The sequence below is a fragment of the Mycena indigotica genome (assembly GCF_014461135.1).
Source record: "Mycena indigotica strain 171206Taipei chromosome Unknown Mind.scaff0004, whole genome shotgun sequence".
In the NCBI taxonomy this organism is placed as follows: domain Eukaryota; kingdom Fungi; phylum Basidiomycota; class Agaricomycetes; order Agaricales; family Mycenaceae; genus Mycena; species Mycena indigotica.
In genome coordinates, this window is record NW_023503003.1 from 5,426,225 (window position 1) to 5,443,388 (window position 17,164).

Below are 17,164 nucleotides of genomic sequence, written 5' to 3' on the forward strand. Positions count from 1 at the left end.
TCGCAGAACCCTACACTCCGCCTATCCGTCGAGGCGACGGATCTTGAGGAGGGGTTGGTGTAAGGGGAGCATGTGATGTGACAGCTGTGACTGGTCACGTGACTGGTCCGTGCGCAGATAGCCCTGTACTTAAGTAGTTGGCCGTGGGGCTGTTCCCCCGGCTTTGGTATCAACTAGGCACCTGGACCCTCATCCCCTGACAGAATGAAGGTAGATGGAACAGCGCGGAGGAGTCCTAGTGTTCTTCTGGCTTTGGCTTCAGGCCAAAAAGCCATGGCTTTTTGGCTTTGGTACCAGGGCCAAAGCCAAGCCAGAAATCTTGGCCTATGTTGGCTTTGGCCTGGCTTGAGGGTTTAGAAAGCCAAGGCCAGGCCAAAAGCCAATGGCTTTCAGTCTGATCATTGATGCCTGATCTGACCTCCCACAAAGGAAGTTATCCAGTCATATATTGGCTTAGGAGGGCTATGGCTAGTATGTAAAGGCTTTATGGAGGTTCTCCATGCTATCTTATGACCACTCTCTATACCAAATTAAATATAAACTATTATTTTTGATGCCAACATGTGATCAATCACACCGGATCACACCCAGCCGAGGCCATGGCCTAGGCCAAAGCCAAGCTAAAGCCAAGCTAAAGCCAGGCCAAAGCCAGCTGAGTTGGGCTGGCCTGATGATTTGCCAGGCCAAACTAAGGAAAGCCGTGCCAAAGCCATGGCTTTCAGGCCAAGCCAAGGCCAGAAGACCACCTACGGAGGACTCGGAGCAAAAGGATCGAAGAACAAGAAGATAAGTATTGTATCTACAAGGCAAATCCACTGCTGAAATAATAATGTGAGAGTATATGGAACAACATGCTATCGAGTGTTCCAAAACCAGGGAAAAATCCTCAAACAGCTGAGGGATATCGTGGAATTGCATTGCAGAGTGCGGTGTACAAAGGACTGTCAGCGGTCTATGATGCTAAGCTCTCTCGATTGGCAAACAAGGCAGGGAAAATTCCCCCGATGCAGAACGGATTCCGAGCAGGATATCGCACGAACAACAACGCATTCATTTTGCGCACGTTGATCGATAAATCGGAAGCATCGGGGGAACCTCTGTACGTGGCATTTGTGGACATTTCAAACGCGTTTGCAGCTGTAAATCAAGATCAGCTGTGGTTGATAATGGCGGAGCTGGGGCTGACAGGTCCATATTTTGACTTTTTGAGGATGATGTACGACAGGATGGTGATTATGGTAGCTTCGGGAGGTGCGGTTGCAGAAGAGTGGAGGTCGTTGTGTGGTGTTCTAATGGGGGACCCCCCCTCGCCTACACTGTGGAACATATTCTTGTCAACATTTCAGTTAGCGGTAGATCCAGACGATGCATACCTGGCTGGGATGTTTGTGGCTTACCTTGCGCAAGCAGATGATATGGTGTTAGTGTCAAGAACATGGGAGGGACTGCAGCGCCGACTGCAGTTGCTGGAGAAATGGTGTAGAAAGATGTTCTTGCGGGCAAATGGATCGAAATCAGCTGGGATGGTCTTTGGCCGAATACCTGCGAAACCAAGTCAACGTCCAACGACCTGTTTGTCTTTCGGAGGATCAGACATACCATGGGTAAACGAGCATAAATTTGTGGGGATCACGTTTGTGACGGGTGTGCGCGATATATTTCGAAGACACTACGAGGATAAAGCAAGGGCCGCCAGAAAGTCGTATTGGGGCAAGATCGTAGCGTGTGAGCACTATGTGGGACGTGGTCGTTTGCCGCCTAGTATTGGATGCGATTTATATTATGCAATGGTCGACTGCCATTTGACGCATGGATGTGATGTAGTCTTGGACGTGGACCCGGTTTCATTCGATTTGTTGCAACAAGAGAATTTGATGGTGCTACGCAGTATCTTGGGAGTCCGAGTCGGTTCTCATTCGAGTTGGCCCCCTCTGTTTACCGAGTTGGGTGTATACCCATTGAGCGTTTGACGGGCTGAATTGGCAGTTCGGTTCTTGAGATATGTGCTGACGCTGGACCACTCACATCTAGCCCACAAGGCAATGCGAGAGGCAGATAGGTTGCGCAATAACGGCTTCTCCTCGTGGCTGAGTGATTTGTCGTATGTGTTGCGCTCGTTCCCGTGGCCTATGCCTCGCCTGCGTTCACTGCAACACCTCTCTCCATCGGTGTGCGACACTTTGGGTAGAGAACTGAAAAGAGGTTGTAATTCAATTGCAGGCGCGTGCGTCACTGTACCTGCTGCATCATCGTCTGGAACCCCATAAAGACAATTCCTCTCGATTCATGCACTTGACGCGCCGCCATTACCTGCATCGGGTGTCAAATTGGGAGCATCGACGAGCCTTGATCCACTTACTATTCGGCTGCTATGGATTTCGTGGCGTTCATTCCAATGATTCGATGGTTCCGAATGAAAGGAGATTGTGTCGCAGATGCGGTGAGGGCCAGGAAACTCCCCAACATGTTTTTTTGGTGTGTTCAGATCCAACAACGTTGGTGACACGACTCGAGTTGTGGGACACTTTGCGAGAGAAATACTCGTACAATCTACCTGCGAGCTTAGCAGGTTTCCCAGATGAGGAGGTGTTACTCATACTGAAAAGGTTGATCTTTGGCTGGGATCGAGTTATTCCAACCGCAAGGTTTGTGTTCAAGGTGGCGAAAGATTGGAAATGGTTCGGTGTGACGATACCAGGTTGATTAATGGAGAATAGTTTATTTTTCCGGATAGTGGCTTAGCATCTACTCGTACGGTAGAGGTTTCTCTGTAGACGGGGGACAGGTCGCCTGCGAGTAGGTGCTAGGTCCAGTAGCTCTCCGATGGAGGCATTTACTGTATTACAAACAAACAAACATACATACAAGATTTCTGTTTGGCAAGTTGGGATCTATGATGCCGCTGCCAGAAAAGCTTGCCGACTGCCTCCCACCTCCATGTATAAGTACATGCTGCACGACCAACACTATTCTCGTCGCTGATCGGCTCGGCGACAACGTGATATCAACCCTCTCTCACCGCCTCCACTTCCTCCTTGCCAAGCGCACCGCTCAACGACATGAGCACGCCAGACGCGGACTACGGCGACGCGTTCCACTGGGGGCTCGACGGGGAGCACGTGCTCTTCGCCTCCGTGCGGCTCGACTCGGCGGGCGGGCTCCTCGCCGGCGCGCTGCTGACGGCGGGCGTGTGCGCGTGCGAGCGGTGCGTCGTCCGCTTCCCCTTCCTTCACGCTACTGACAGCTTCTGACAGGCTGCTGACGTATGCGCACGAGCGGCGGTGGGCGCCGGCGCGGGTGAGACGGGCGGGGGGCGGCGCAGGCGGCGTGGCGGGCGGGGGTGTACTGGGTGCTCGTGCTGCTCCGTCTGTGAGTGGCTGTGTCAATGCGAAGAGGAGGAGCTCATGGCTGCAGCGCGTATATGCTGATTGCGATGACCTTCCACGCCGGGTGCGCCGTGGTCTTCTCTCTGCTTTGCCAGTCTTCCTGACCGGCTTTGTAGGCTCATTCTCATCGCGGTAAGACCGTCCCCTCTGCTGGCACTTCCGACCGACCGACCGACCCCCCTTTCAGGCGACGACCCTGGCTATCGGCCAGTTCTTCATCGAGCTGAGGACGGCCCCGCAGCTCCTGGACCGCGAGTGCGTCAGGCCCCCTTACTAACTCAGGCATTAACCATTAACACTCCTAGATATGCGCCCTTGGACGACCCCCGCCCGCACCGCCACCGCAACTCGTATTCGATGCACGCACACCCAAAAGCAGAGCACTCCGGGACCGGCCGGACGGACTTCGAGCCGCCGGCGCCGCGGTTGTGGGATGCCGGGGACGGCCCCGAGGCGGCGCGCGGGCTGCTCGGCGCCGCCCAGCGGTCGCCGCCGTTCCAGGTCGGCGGGCACGGACACGGACACGACAGCGAGGAGGAGGATTGACTGCGACTGTCTGTATCGCTGGCTGTGGAACACTTGTCTTTCTTGGACGCGTTGCCAGCTGAGTTGCTACGTGGATGCTTTTCTTTCTTTCTTTCTTTCTTTCTCTCCCCTCCTCGACATCGACTAGACAGGCGGGCGGCGCCGCAAGGGACTGGACGGATCACGCCGTCCGCAGGCTCGTTCTGTGAATTCTGCGTGATCTCCTGGAGTTCATGACTATAAGGACGGGTTGCCGGTCCGTTATAATGATTGCGATGTCGCATGTACACCGGACCAGTGAGTCTGACCAGAATATGCACCTCAGTTGTAAATAAGTACGGCGCGGACGCGGAGCAGATGGTCTTCTTTGAAGCTGTGCATAAACATCGCTATTTCTAGCGGTGGCCAGCTATCTGCGCGCCATAAATATGATAAGATATCGACCACACTGGCAGTTGAGATCCCAGAACAGCCAACGACGGGGGTTCTCAGGGACATAGCCGTTAGCATATAGGACTCCAAGAAGCAGCCCGAAGCCGTCGCTGATTTCTGTGCTATATACTACAGTTAGCCCTTTCACAACACCCCTATTCGACATACACAGGCGGCGCCTCCGAGAATTCGGGATCTGGCGTCGGCGTCACCAGCTGCCGCGCGGGGTCCAGTATCCGTGCGGCGCAGCCACCCTGCCGCGGGCGCCGGGGACCCGGAGGACGCGGACACGCGCTGCACGTGCGTCCTCGCCGGCCTGTGCGGCGTCTGCCCTGTGCGCACGCGCACGCGCACGCCGGCGCTTGCGTGCCCGGCTTGTGAAGACCGCGGCCGCGGCGCCCGGGCCGAAGAGGACGGGCGCTGCGACGGCGACGGGGACCGCGTGGGCCGCGGGCCACGGGCCGGCGGGGCCGCGCTGGACTTCCCGCCGCCTGTACGCGCCTGATCGTGATCGACCCCGGATCCGGACTCGGATGCGGACCGATTGCAGCCCTGCGCCGCCGCGTGCCGAGCGTCGAGGGCGGGACAGTCCTGACTCCGCTCCCGGGCCGGGGCCGGGGCATCACGTGCCCGCCGTGTGGGTGGGGCGTGGGAACGCCACGCAAGCTGGCTTGTCAACAAGGGCCTTGTTCTTTTGTCTTGTTTTGGGTGCGCTGTGGGCGTGCATGGGGCATATATGGGTCTCCCGCCTTTCTCCCACTCCCACTACTAAGCATGTCCCCCGCAGAGCAGCCCGAGCTCGACCCCGAGACGCCGCACTACGTGCCCGAGCGGGGGACGTTCTCGGTGATGACGCTCGACCCCGTCGCGTCCGTCGCGCACCTCGACGACGCGCAGGCGACCGCCGCGGCCGCCGCGCTCGTTAGTAAGGGCTACGTCATCTACCTCGTCGGCGTGCGGCCGCTCTTCAGCCCGCGCGCCGCCTTCCGCGAGGAGACGCCGTACTTCGTGCAGCGCGGCATCCCGCGGGACCTTCCTGCACAGCATGTCGATGCGAGCATCCATCCAAACGCGCACCACTCACGATGGCGACGAACGCGTTCCCGTGGGCGGACTGCCACCACGACCGTGCGCAGCCCGAACGTGCGCGCCGTGGACCGCGTCGTGTGCGCGCTGGACCGGGCGGCGCGCTTCCGCGTCATCGAGGCGTTCAACGAGGACAGGGACGCGCGGCACGACCGGCTGGCGGCGCGGCGGGAGAGGGAGAGGGCCGCCGGCGCCGGGCACGGAGACGCCGGGGACGAGAAGGAGGCGGACGCAGGGCTGCAGGAGCAGGCGCCCGTCGACGAGGCCGAGGCCGGCGCGATCTTCCGCGCGCTGATCGCGGACGACGCGGAGGAGCGCCTCCCCGTCGCGCACTTCACGTACGACCTGGCCCGCGTCGGCGCGGTCCACGACGTGTGCGAGTACCGGGCGGAGGCGGAGAGGATTGCAGCGTAAGTTTTTGTCCATAACTCGTCTTTTGATTTATTTCTGATGCACTGTAGCATCGTCGCGGCGTCGCTGGCGCGCAAGAAGGCCGCGATCGCGGAGGGGGACGCCGCACGGTACGATACGCGAACGGGTAGGCGGCCCAATGTATCTTCTTTTTTTCCCTGATTGACCGTTGGCGCAGCCGAGCTTCTGCACGGCCACCGGGCCCGGGCCGCAGGCCGCCGCGTGCGGCGGATCATAACGCGCAGCACGGCGCTGGTCCGGCGGATACTGTGCATATCATGACCGTTAGCTGTTACTCACTTCTACCCCTCGCTTTGTCCCCACTGTCCTATATATATATATATATATATATATATATATATATGCATTCTACAACAAGCTGTCACCGCATTTTCCACCGGGGAGACGCAGAGGTCAAATGCCCGACTAAATTCCTGCACGATACAACTGCTGTATACATAGACACAACAACACAACATTTCTGCAGCACAAAATCCCAGGCCAACAAACACGGTGACCACATCACAATACATATTTATCTATCTGCTCATTGGACCTGGCATTGCTACAAAAGAAGAAAAAAAAAAAAAAAAAAAAAAAAAAACTGGACATTTATCTGGAAGTGTATGTATGGGCAACCCTGGAGGCAGTCCGAGCAGGTGTCAGGGGAGCCTCCCCGCCGCCCGGCCCTCCAGAGACGTCTCCAGTCCGTTTCTGCTTCCGCTTGCATTTCCAGTCCAACCCCCTTTCTCACCCGCACGATCATGCATTCGTCACTGCCCTCCCCTTGGATAGCCCACCCTGTCACAGGCGCATCATCAGGTAATTCATGGGAGGTGAGCATATTCAAGAGTTCATATGGCCTGCCATGTGTGTTTGAAGGTTCCAGGCACATATAGTGCTGGCCAGAATTATATTATGATTGATTAAATATTGAATATATTTAGAATATTGAATATATTGTATTATATTATGACTATACTATATTATAGTCACAGAATATTCAAATATAGTAAGGTGGATGATCACAGCTATTTTCTCAGTCCATGTACTCAGTCACAGTACTAATCTTAGTCTGAGTTAGCCCTACTTCTGATGAATATCACATATTATCTGTTATCTATGGTGATTCATACATTACACCTAATAGGAACAAGTGTCAGGAGTGGACCCTATTAAACATCGTGTAGAACCCCTGATTAAGTGTCTACAGGCCAACCTAATACTAGTGGCAATGCCCCTACTAATCACGTGGTTGGTTATCGGGTTTATAAACCAGTTTATACACACTAGTTTGGGACACCAAAAATTATAAAATGTTTTGTCATACTCAAATCTTTAAAAACTGCACCCTAATGCCATTGTCATTGTGTGTGTTCCTCCCTACTGGGGCACCTGTTGCCTGTCGTCACATGCTGTGTGTGTTGCGTAGTGCTGGCCAAATATGATTATATTATTTTATAGGCATAATATATTATAATCATATCATATTCAGAGCTCCAACCCAATAATATATTTGTAGTATAATATAATCATATTCAGCTGGAAAATATGAATATGTTATGAATATATTCAACTATAATCTAGTATGCATATCTCTTGATATGTTTGATATATTTGCTGCTAGAAAAAAGAATCAAAAACATAAAATAGATACTAGATTGTAGGGCAAGCCTGGGTTACATAGGACTCTCAAAATACAATCAGGGGCATTGCCACTAGTATTAGGTTAGCCAGTAGCCACTTGATCAGGGTCCTATACTATGTTTAATAGGGTCAACCCAAAGTGATCACTCCTGACACCTGTTCCTACTAAGAGTAATGTATGAATCACCATATATAACAGATAATATGTGACATTTATCAGAAGTAGGGCTAACTTAGACTAAGATTAGTACTATAACTAAGTAGATGGACTGAGAAAATAGCTGTAATCATCCACCTTACTATAGTTGAATATTCTGTGACTATAATATAGTATAGTCAGAATATAATATAATATATTCAAATATAATCATATTCAAGTGATCCACGAAGGGCATAATATATTCATAATATTCTGAATATATTCAATATTTAATCAAGCATAATATAATTCTGGCCAGCACTAGTGTTGTGGGCCCTCGGTGGCCCAACACCAGTGCTGGTCTTATCTGTGATAGCTGGTGGTGATAGCTTGTGTCTACGGTAGGCGAGACGGTTGAGGTTCGATTGCACACTTGACAGGTGATGCTTGGCGGATTGACAAGTAGACATCACCACTTTTGTGAGTGTTTTTGAGGCTTTAAACAATAGAATGAGTAAGTAAATACCTGTGTGGATCTTCTCTACACCCTTTGTACCTCATTGGGCCACAAATCAGTGTTTTGATGGAACACCTTTGATTTTATTGATGCACCAACCGGCACATACACTGCAAATGATATATGCGCTTCGTAGAGTGCGGCATCTAAGACATGTCCCCGGACATTGATCTAATACCCACCCACCTGCAATGTTGTCGCAAAGTTCTGAGATGATTCAAAGGAGCTCGGCCAAAGCTGGCTGAGAGCCGGCATTCGAGGGCTTGCCGGATCCGATGTCATCCGGACCTCTTACATCATTCCAGTGAATAGCCGACGCTCGGCCCACACGGACATCAAAGTCCGTTGTCAAGTCCAAGGGCCCGCCCATCTCCGAAATAGCCAATATAGTTCACACGCTCCGATAAGCTTATTGCAGCCTCTACGCGAAAGATATCGAGTTTCTAGGCGTAGGACAGTCATAGATCAGCTCAACATACCCCCCAAAAGGCTCAAATCTACAAAAACACAAGAGAAAATAGATAGATTTTGGCCATCATACATCTGTCAGAATGAAATTCATCCTCAACCGTCTCGCCTACCGTATTGTGTCACCCAATCTGAAATAGGAATATCAGCTATCTGATCTGATTGATGGGGTGGTCCAGTGTTCAGCATTCAAATGTGTTACCACTGGCCAAATACCAAACTGAACTTCAGGTTCAGGTTCAGGTTCAGGTTCAGGTTCAGCCTTGTGCACTGCACTTTGAAACTGAATGCTTTGACTTGCGGCAAATTTAGCAACGTCACGTGAAAGCTCCCACGGCCTAGAAAGGGAATTTTCGATATGTCCCCCGACATGCGGCGGGATTGATGCGCCATGATTTGTCATTGACACAAAAGTCAGGGAAATGCATTAAATTTGTACAAACATATGTAAACCAACATATAACATATTAATATCTGTATTCACCAGGAGGTGGCATGAAGACAGGTGCGGGGTATGGATAGAACGGAGGAGGGGGAAGGTAATGCATCGGTGGAGGGTGGCTATATGGAGTGTAACCAGGGTATGGCGCATAGAATGGCCCATATTGAGCCACTGGTGGACCGAATTGTGGGGTGGCAACAGCAACGAGTGGCTCTGCGGCTGAGCCGGTATCTGTTGTCTCTGATGAGCCTTGTGCTGATTGCTTGCGGCTCCGCTTGGGCGCGTTTTCATTCGTTTTCTTCTTCTTCGGCGCCTGTTTCTTCTTCCTGGCTTGTTTTTTGCTTGGGGGGGCCAAGTGTGGACGCCTGTTCCGCAAGTAGCGCTGTTGCCTCTGTCGATGTCTCGACTGTTTCTGCGACAGTGGCTTCTGCCGTCGTTGTTGGCAATAGCATTGGTGCCAAGGGAGCCGAGAGAGCATCCAATCGGGCCTTTTTCCCCGACTTCTCCCCTCCACCATACGGATCTAAATGCTTCCGCTTATGGGGTTTTTTTCTCGCCAATATCCGAAGGGCCTACTCTTGTATTGGGCTTCATCTTTGGCTTGCTTCCCATCTTCATCGCATCAGCGGCCCAATCATTATGTTGATTTGGGCCAATCCTCTCCTTCGGCGGCAGAAGCTCGGACACAGGCAGAAGCAGCTGTGAGGCATGACCCCCGCAGATCACGAAGATCGCTGATGGCTCGAGGATTCTCAGACAGTTGGGTTGCCAACTCAATTAGCTCCCGAGCGGTTGCTTGACAGTAAGCGCGCGCTCAAGGTCAGAGTGCTCTGGAACTGGGCTGAGACTTAGAGGCTGAAAATCTTGTGTTGATGCTTGTTCTGGCTTGGTTTCCGGATAGACACGGCGATGAAGAGTCGTAAGCGCCCGAGGATCGGCAATTGTCATATCAATCTTGAGCTCGCGAAAGCATGTGCCTACTGCCGCGATGTGGGTGCAAAAACTGATCCGAGGGAAGCTGGCGCAGGTACAGGTTGGCAACTCAAAAGCAGTCGCGCTGACCTCATAGGTTTTCGTGGGGTCACTCTGCGATTTCACGTGGTAGACAGTGCTGTTGCCGTCCGGTGGAGTTATGTCACTGATGTTGATTGAGGTCGCGCGCGTTTCAGAACATCGAGACGAGCCATCTGTTCTAAATTGTGGCCATCACGACCACCAAGCTGGGCTTGATGCTTGACTTTGAACCACAAGTCGACATCTACTGTCAAGATGACAATGAGGTGGTCGAGACGGCAGTTGCGCTTCCCATCGCCAAAGAATGATTTGAGGACGTGATGCCATCTGTCGAGCAATGAGAAATGAACGAGAGAAACCATGAATACGCACGCCTCGATCAACATATTGGTATCAGATTCCAAAAAGATTGTCCGACCTGTGCGCGGAAATAGGCAGCCCACATCGGAAGCCATTGTGGGGCCATCCAATATTGCTCCAAGTACTCGATGACTGAGATGGGGCACTGAGAAGACGGCAATGCCTTGATTTTGGCCCAGAGAGTGTTGAATTCTGCCTCTGTCTTGACATAAGTGAGTTGCTGTAGCATCTTCCACAGTTCTGGGAAGGCCGTTGTTGACAGATGCTGATACCATGCATGCAGGACATGCCAGCGACATAATAATATGACGGCTTGCAAATATATCTGGCGGACGGCGTTGATCTGTCCAGGATCACGATCGCTCATCCATTCCCGTGGGACCACCGGAGGATCGACTTGGACTGTAGGATCGACCGTCGTTTGTTCCGCGATTGGGGCCATATATTCGATCTGCATGAGTGGCACATTGATAGACGCGTGAAGTGTCGGAGGAATTGGGGTGGCAAGTGGAACCGAGGTGGAATCGGCGTTGTCCACAGTCAGTGTAGTCGGCGGAGGCGGCACAGAGAGCCTAAACTTGGTGGTAAATGATGCCATCCTTGATGGCTCGATGGCGGCGAGGGGGGGAAATGTTTTTAATGGTCACATGATAGCTAATAATTACATGAAAAAGTACTGGAAATGGCGGGACGGCGGGAGGCGGGGCACATTTCCTTTTTGGGTAGTCACGTGGCGTTGCTTAAAAGCTAATAGCTAATGCTTTGTAAATGTACGTTTGGTTTGAACTTGAACCAGAGAGCCAAACCAGACACTGTCATCGCTAAGTTATTATGAATGTCACCAGTGATGCAATCACTAAGTGTAATAATAATAAGTTATTAAGGCTCTATGATGTCCAAACTAAGAGGTTATCATTATCATCTTGCAAAGGGTTAATATGGCAACCCCTTTGCATCTTATCATCAACACTGTATTTCTAGGCTATGGTAGCCTACCCTGACATGCTTTCTCACTACAGTGAGAAAAGACAAGAAAATGCCAGAGTCCTTCAAAGGGCTCCAACAGCAACTAGAGCTAACAGCTCAAGGGAAAGAGAAGGAAGAGAATATGATGATCCAATGCTACTCTACTACATGCCTTTTATACTAAAGCATACAGGAGAGAACTGAATAAAAGGAACAGGAACTAGCAACACAGGTGAGCAACAAGTCCGGAAAGGCGGGACCGACGGATCAATGCTGACTAAGCAGAACTGACGAGCCTCGGCGGCTCGTCAACCCAAAACACAACTTTAAACAATCTTTATTCTGTTTGTCAATTGGATTTTAGATATGCTACTAGTACTCAACATACACAGGCGGCGCCTCAAAATCTGGTGTTGGTGATGTCAACTGCACCTCGAGGTCCACGATCCGCGCACGCAGCTGCTCGATGTTCGACAGCGCGTGCTGCAGCTGCTCCTGGATCTCGTGACTACTACTATCCCCCACCGTGGCCGTGCCCCGGGCCGAGTCTGGCTCATGATCAAAAACTGTGCTCCAGCTGATCGAGCGCCGCGAGTCGGCGTCGGCGTCGGCGCCGCGGAGACGCACGGACTGCGCCTCCAGCTCCGTGACCTTCTGTTTCGCGCGCCGGATCTGGTTGGATATGTACAGCTGCTGCGTCGACGCCGAGGCCGCGCTGCTCGTGCTGCTCACGCGGCCGAGCTCCAGTGTCTCTGGACCGGCGGCGGCGCTCGCACGTGCCGGCGCCCTGAAAACGCGCTCGACACTCCGCCGCACGAACCGGTGCCACGACCCGGCGCGGCCCGGGGCCCCCGACTGCGGCCGGACGGCGCCGCTGAACCGCCGCGGCGCCAGGTCCGGCGGGACGCCCGGGCCGGCGGCGGAGTCACGCGCGCGGGCACCGTGCCGTCTGCGGGCGCAGAACACGGTCGCCGTCGTGAGGAGCGCCCCGAGGAGGAGCAGCGCCGCGAGCCCGCCGACGATGAGGCCCGCGTGCACATTCGCCGGCTTGGCGGATCGTCAAGTTGATGTGCCAGTGGCTTTGGGGGAGGAGTAGTGCAAGGGGCCGGGGTATATGGGTATGGGTAAGGCCGCCAGCGTATGACCATGGGGCCAGGGCGCTAGCGGCGGCCACGTGCCAGTGCGCGAGAAGTGTGAAGAGCAGGTATAGTACCCCGGGAGTGCTATGGACTCTGCCCATAGAAGGCCTGGTGGCAGTCCACCGCGGCGGTCCCAGCTCTGCGGGTGTTATATATCTTCGCGCAGGGAGAAGAACGTTTACGGCGCTGGATGAGATCAGGAGCGAGTGGAGCTTGTTGACCTCCCGCTGTTGCGACCGTGACGCTAACAGACCACTGGCAGAATGGCCATTGACGACTGAATTGATAGCCCCGGCGACCCTCATCTCACTCTGATTAGGCAGGCTGCCAAACATGAATCCGCCGGGAGTTCTGTTCATTGCACAGGTCAACCTGAAGCAGCACTGGTGACGCTCAACTCTAAGTTGAAGTACTCATTACTCTGAGTTTGAAGAGAAGGGTCCTGGGTATACAGATATAGGATATAACAGGAGAAAGTAGGTACTTAGTGCATGGCTAGATCTAGAGTCTAGACAGTAGTGCGCGTGCCGCCCGCGTAAGCGCCAGAGATTTCCGAGCCGATAAAGATCATGCTCAGCACCCAGGGACTCGGATGGGAACGCACTAGGCCCCGACGGGAATTTGGGACCCTGGCTTCGTGGGGAAACTTGAAGGTTTGGGGCGAGGGTTGGCGTGTTTATATATGCTACCGCCGCCGAGACTGGCCACGCTTCTGACCCCACTTGCAGCGCTTGACATCACACTGTCTACCATCGCACTCAGGTTGAATGGGTTAGCCAGTGAGGAGCGAGTGGTATATTGGGATGGTGGGCGGCGTGGATGCTTGGTCTGGCGCGTCTGGCAGCTGTCAGCCCTGCCAGTGGTCATCGAGTCCTTCCAAGACTAGCTCGCCGATTAGCCGGATTGCTCAGAATGTTGCGTCGGATAGGATGAACTTGAAAGCACTTACCACAAGAAACTTTTCAACTTGGCGCACGAACGCTGGATCCGTTTCCACACGCAGACTCCACGCTCGCGAGATGTCCGCGCTAAGCTCGTGCAGCAAGTCGAGATTGACTCTGTCGAAATGTACGCCGTCAGGAAGAAGATCAGATCGCCACAGCGGGAGATCTTGGACATCGTCGACGCGTGGTCTGAACGGGACAGCAAGGATCCATTGGTCGTATTTGTGGGACCATTCCGGGACGGAGTGCACATGGCCAGCCTGCGGGCTCTGTGCCACTGTCGGGAAGACAGGAACCAGAAATTCGCGCAGAAGGTCGGGTGGGGGGTCGCCGTCAAAACTGCACAGAAGGCATACTTCCTGCCTCTTTGCTTTTGTCACTATGCAGGGTCGTGTTGGCTTCCCGGAGGCAACGTTGGCAGCGACCCCAGTCAAGGTGGATGATTTAACACTTTTGGCGAAGAGACCAAGGAGGGGCACGCGGATCGAGGTGTATTCCGCTGTTCTGACGGCGCCATTTCGCACCGTCTCCTGTCCTTTACCCTCAGGGTAGTGGACACGAGTGGGCCCAGGATTGGTGCACTGTTTGCAGGAGGGAGCCTGAAGTGGGGGAGTGGATGCTGGCATGATACGAGTAGTACTATGGATGTTCAGTCATGTTGGCAGCCTTTTATGAGCCTGAAGACAACAAGCGGGGACAAAAGACTAGTGAGTCTGTGTGTCCAGTCATAGATACCTTGTCCCTCACCTTGATCGTCGTCGTAACCATTTAAAATCTTTTGTCATTGCTTGCGGTTCTCGCTTTGGAGTTGGTCATGGTAGCCATTGGTTACTAGTAGGTCATCGGAGGGCATGATCGCAGTAGAAATGCGGCATACCGTTCAAACTGCCACAGTCTGCTTGGAGTGGGCAAGCTTCCGTGTGACATGCACGTGCTCATGTCACACGTTCACACACTGTCATATCTTTCTTGTTCTTTTATTGTTCTTGTTCTTGTTCTCGCGTTGCTCTGTGGGCGTCCATATAGCTTTAACGTGGATTTCTAGACTCGCCGCAGCTGCCTTCTCCCCGCTCTTCTCCAATCCTTCGACATATGTCCGAGCAGGAGGACACGCCTCACTATGTTCCCGAGAGAGGTTCTTTCTCCGTTATGACCCTCGACCCCGTAGCGTCCGTTGCGTATCTCGAAGACCCAGAGGCGACCGCCGCGGCCGCCGCGCTCGACAGCAAGGGCTATGTGATATACCTTCCTGGGGTAAGTTTCTCGTCTGTTCTCATTACCACCTGAGCTTGTTACAGGTCAGGACCCTCTTCAGTCCGCATGCGGCATTCCGCGAAGAGATCCCCTACTTCGTGCAGCGCGGAATCCCGCGGGACATTCCCGCACAGCATGTCGATGCAAGCATGTCGCTTCCCATCTCCCCTCAGACGAGCAGCGCCGAGCACCACCCATCGACACGCGCACCACTCACGATGGCGACGAATGCGTTCCCATGGGCGGATTGCTACTTGGCGGCGTTCCTGACCACCACGGTCCGCAGCCCGAACGTCCGCGTCGTCGACCGCGTCGTGTGCGAGCTGGACAGGGCGGAGCGGTTCCGGGTTATTCAGGCCATCAACGCGGACGATGACCTGCGGGACGACCGGCTGGAGGAACAGAGGCAGAGAGAGAAGGCCGCGCTCGTCGAAACGAACGGGCATGGAAACGCTGGCGATCAAGGTGATGAGAAGGGAGAGCGCGGACGCAGGGGTCCAAGAGCAGGCGCCCGTCGACGAGGCCGAGGCCGTCGCCATCTTCCGCGAGCTGATATCGAATGAAGCGGAGGAGCACCTCCTCGTCGCCAACTTCACGTACGACCTGTCCCGCGTCGGCGAGGTGCACGACGTCCGCGAGTACTGGGCGGAGGCGGAGAGGATTGCAGCGTGAGTTTCGGTCCATAGCACGTCTTTTGATTCTTTTCTGATGAACTGCAGGATCGTCGCGGCGTCGCTGGCGCGGAAGGAAGCGGAAAAGAGGGCGATAGCTGAGAAGGATGCAGCAAGGTACGATACGCGAACGGGTATGTCCACCAAGTTCTCTCCACATCGAGTAAATCTTGACCTTTGGCGCAGCCGAGCTTCTGCACGGCCACCAGGCCGCGCGGGCCACAGGTCTCCGCATACGGCGAACCATAACGCGCAGTGCTGCCCGGGCGAAAGCGCTGTTCCGGCGGATACTCTGTATGTCATGACCGTCAGTTACTTACTTACTTATACCCATCGCTTTGTCTCTGCTTTCCGTATGCTTTCTAGAACAAGTTGTAACCTTTACTCCCATCCCATAGGTGAATCACGTGTCATAACCACTGTTGATCTCTTTCCACCATCTGTTCGATTCCCGACCGATAGCTGCTACTCGCGAGCGCCGTATCATATTCGAGTCACAGCTCATGCGCGTAATCGGCCCTGAAGACGCCGACTTTGAGTCGGAACACTGGCCGTTGGATTGTGGCCACTGATTCCTTTCAAGTTTCCGCTACTCGACATAGACAGGCGGCGGCTCGGCGGCTCGAGGGCGGGCGTCGCCAGCTGAAACGCGAGCTCCACGATGCGCGCGCGCAGTTGTTCAATGCTGGTGAGCGCGTCCTGCAACTGCGCCTGGATCTCAGGCTCCTGGCCGTCGTCCCCCGGGGCCGGGGCCTGCTTTGGCGGCTGATGATGGTGCGCCCGCCGGCTGATCGCCGCGCGTCGGCGTCCCGCAGGCGCACAGACTCCGCCTCCGGCTCTGCGACCTTCTGCTTCGCGCGCCGGAGCGGGTTGGAGAGGTAGAGCTGCTGGCCATGGGTCGTGGTGGATGCCTCCGTGTTCGTGCGACTTGGCTGCACCACGTGCACTGGCAACGCACCGGTTCCTAAACCGTAATCCCTCTATAATTATCTTGACATCAATTCACACGTCAAACGATACCCCCGCTTGCACGGCTCGCTCCAACGCTAAGTCGCGCTCGCTCGCCAAGTCGCGCGAGCGAGAGCGCATTCTAATATACCCCGCTGGAGCGTGCACGGACCTATCAACAAGGTCATGTGAGTACTTTGTGCGTCGAGCAGCGGGAGATTTTTGGGGATTTGGGAGGGCTTTGGAGTGAATTTGCGGTGTTCTCGGGCAGGCTTTCCGGGCAGGCATAAGGTAGTGCAAAACATCATATATTCAGTATTTCGACGAGACACGCTAATATACGACGCGTCGCGACGCGTTTGATCGCGTCAAAACCAGCGCAATTCCACCAAGTCCCCCAAATCTACCATCTCATATCCCATCTACAAGCGGCAGCGGCAGCGCGCTCGCATCGCAGCTTTGCAGTCGTCCCGTTCGTTGGCCTCCGGCGGCCCGGACCCTGGAAATTGTGAGCCTTATATCGCGTCAAACAGAGGCAAAAACTCACCCAAAAGATACCATCAAATGAAGCGCGGACAGCACCGTTGACATGAGACATCCGCCTCTGGCAGTATCCGAGTTGCAGCATCCCGCGCAGGGCTCTTCAAGTCATCTACAATCAAGGTCAGTTAATGACCGGCAACATTCGCAGCAGAAACATACCCAACAGAAGTGCCGCCGTCCACAAGATCACGCACGCGCCGTGAGTTGGGGACGCAATGCCGATTAGGACTTGGCGGAGACCAAGCTCCATCAGGCAGACGGGTACGAGTTCG

The 17,164-nt window shown here is 54.1% G+C and overlaps 3 protein-coding genes across 3 annotated transcripts; all 3 read left to right on the forward strand.

Annotated features, from left to right (window-relative positions):
* Positions 1 to 3,059: 3,059 nt before the first annotated feature.
* On the forward strand, positions 3,060 to 3,932 carry MIND_00549800 (uncharacterized protein; the record flags this gene model as incomplete). The annotated part of the gene is made up of 6 exons (XM_037362277.1): positions 3,060 to 3,205; positions 3,255 to 3,365; positions 3,415 to 3,450; positions 3,503 to 3,518; positions 3,574 to 3,641; positions 3,692 to 3,932. 6 exons carry the CDS (start codon positions 3,060 to 3,062, stop codon positions 3,930 to 3,932), a joined length of 618 nt encoding a protein of 205 aa, XP_037222569.1.
* A 1,185-nt stretch (positions 3,933 to 5,117) lies between these two features.
* Positions 5,118 to 6,122, forward strand: MIND_00549900 (uncharacterized protein; the record flags this gene model as incomplete). Its single annotated transcript, XM_037362278.1, has 3 exons — positions 5,118 to 5,839; positions 5,891 to 5,967; positions 6,019 to 6,122. The coding sequence occupies 3 exons, from the start codon at positions 5,118 to 5,120 to the stop codon at positions 6,120 to 6,122; spliced, it is 903 nt and encodes a 300-aa protein (XP_037222570.1).
* An 8,319-nt stretch (positions 6,123 to 14,441) lies between these two features.
* MIND_00550000 (uncharacterized protein) lies at positions 14,442 to 16,283 on the forward strand (the record flags this gene model as incomplete). The annotated part of the gene is made up of 6 exons (XM_037362279.1): positions 14,442 to 14,730; positions 14,775 to 15,195; positions 15,233 to 15,398; positions 15,450 to 15,535; positions 15,588 to 15,695; positions 15,985 to 16,283. The coding sequence occupies exons 1-6, from the start codon at positions 14,569 to 14,571 to the stop codon at positions 16,281 to 16,283; spliced, it is 1,242 nt and encodes a 413-aa protein (XP_037222571.1). The 5' UTR covers positions 14,442 to 14,568.
* Positions 16,284 to 17,164: the final 881 nt, after the last annotated feature.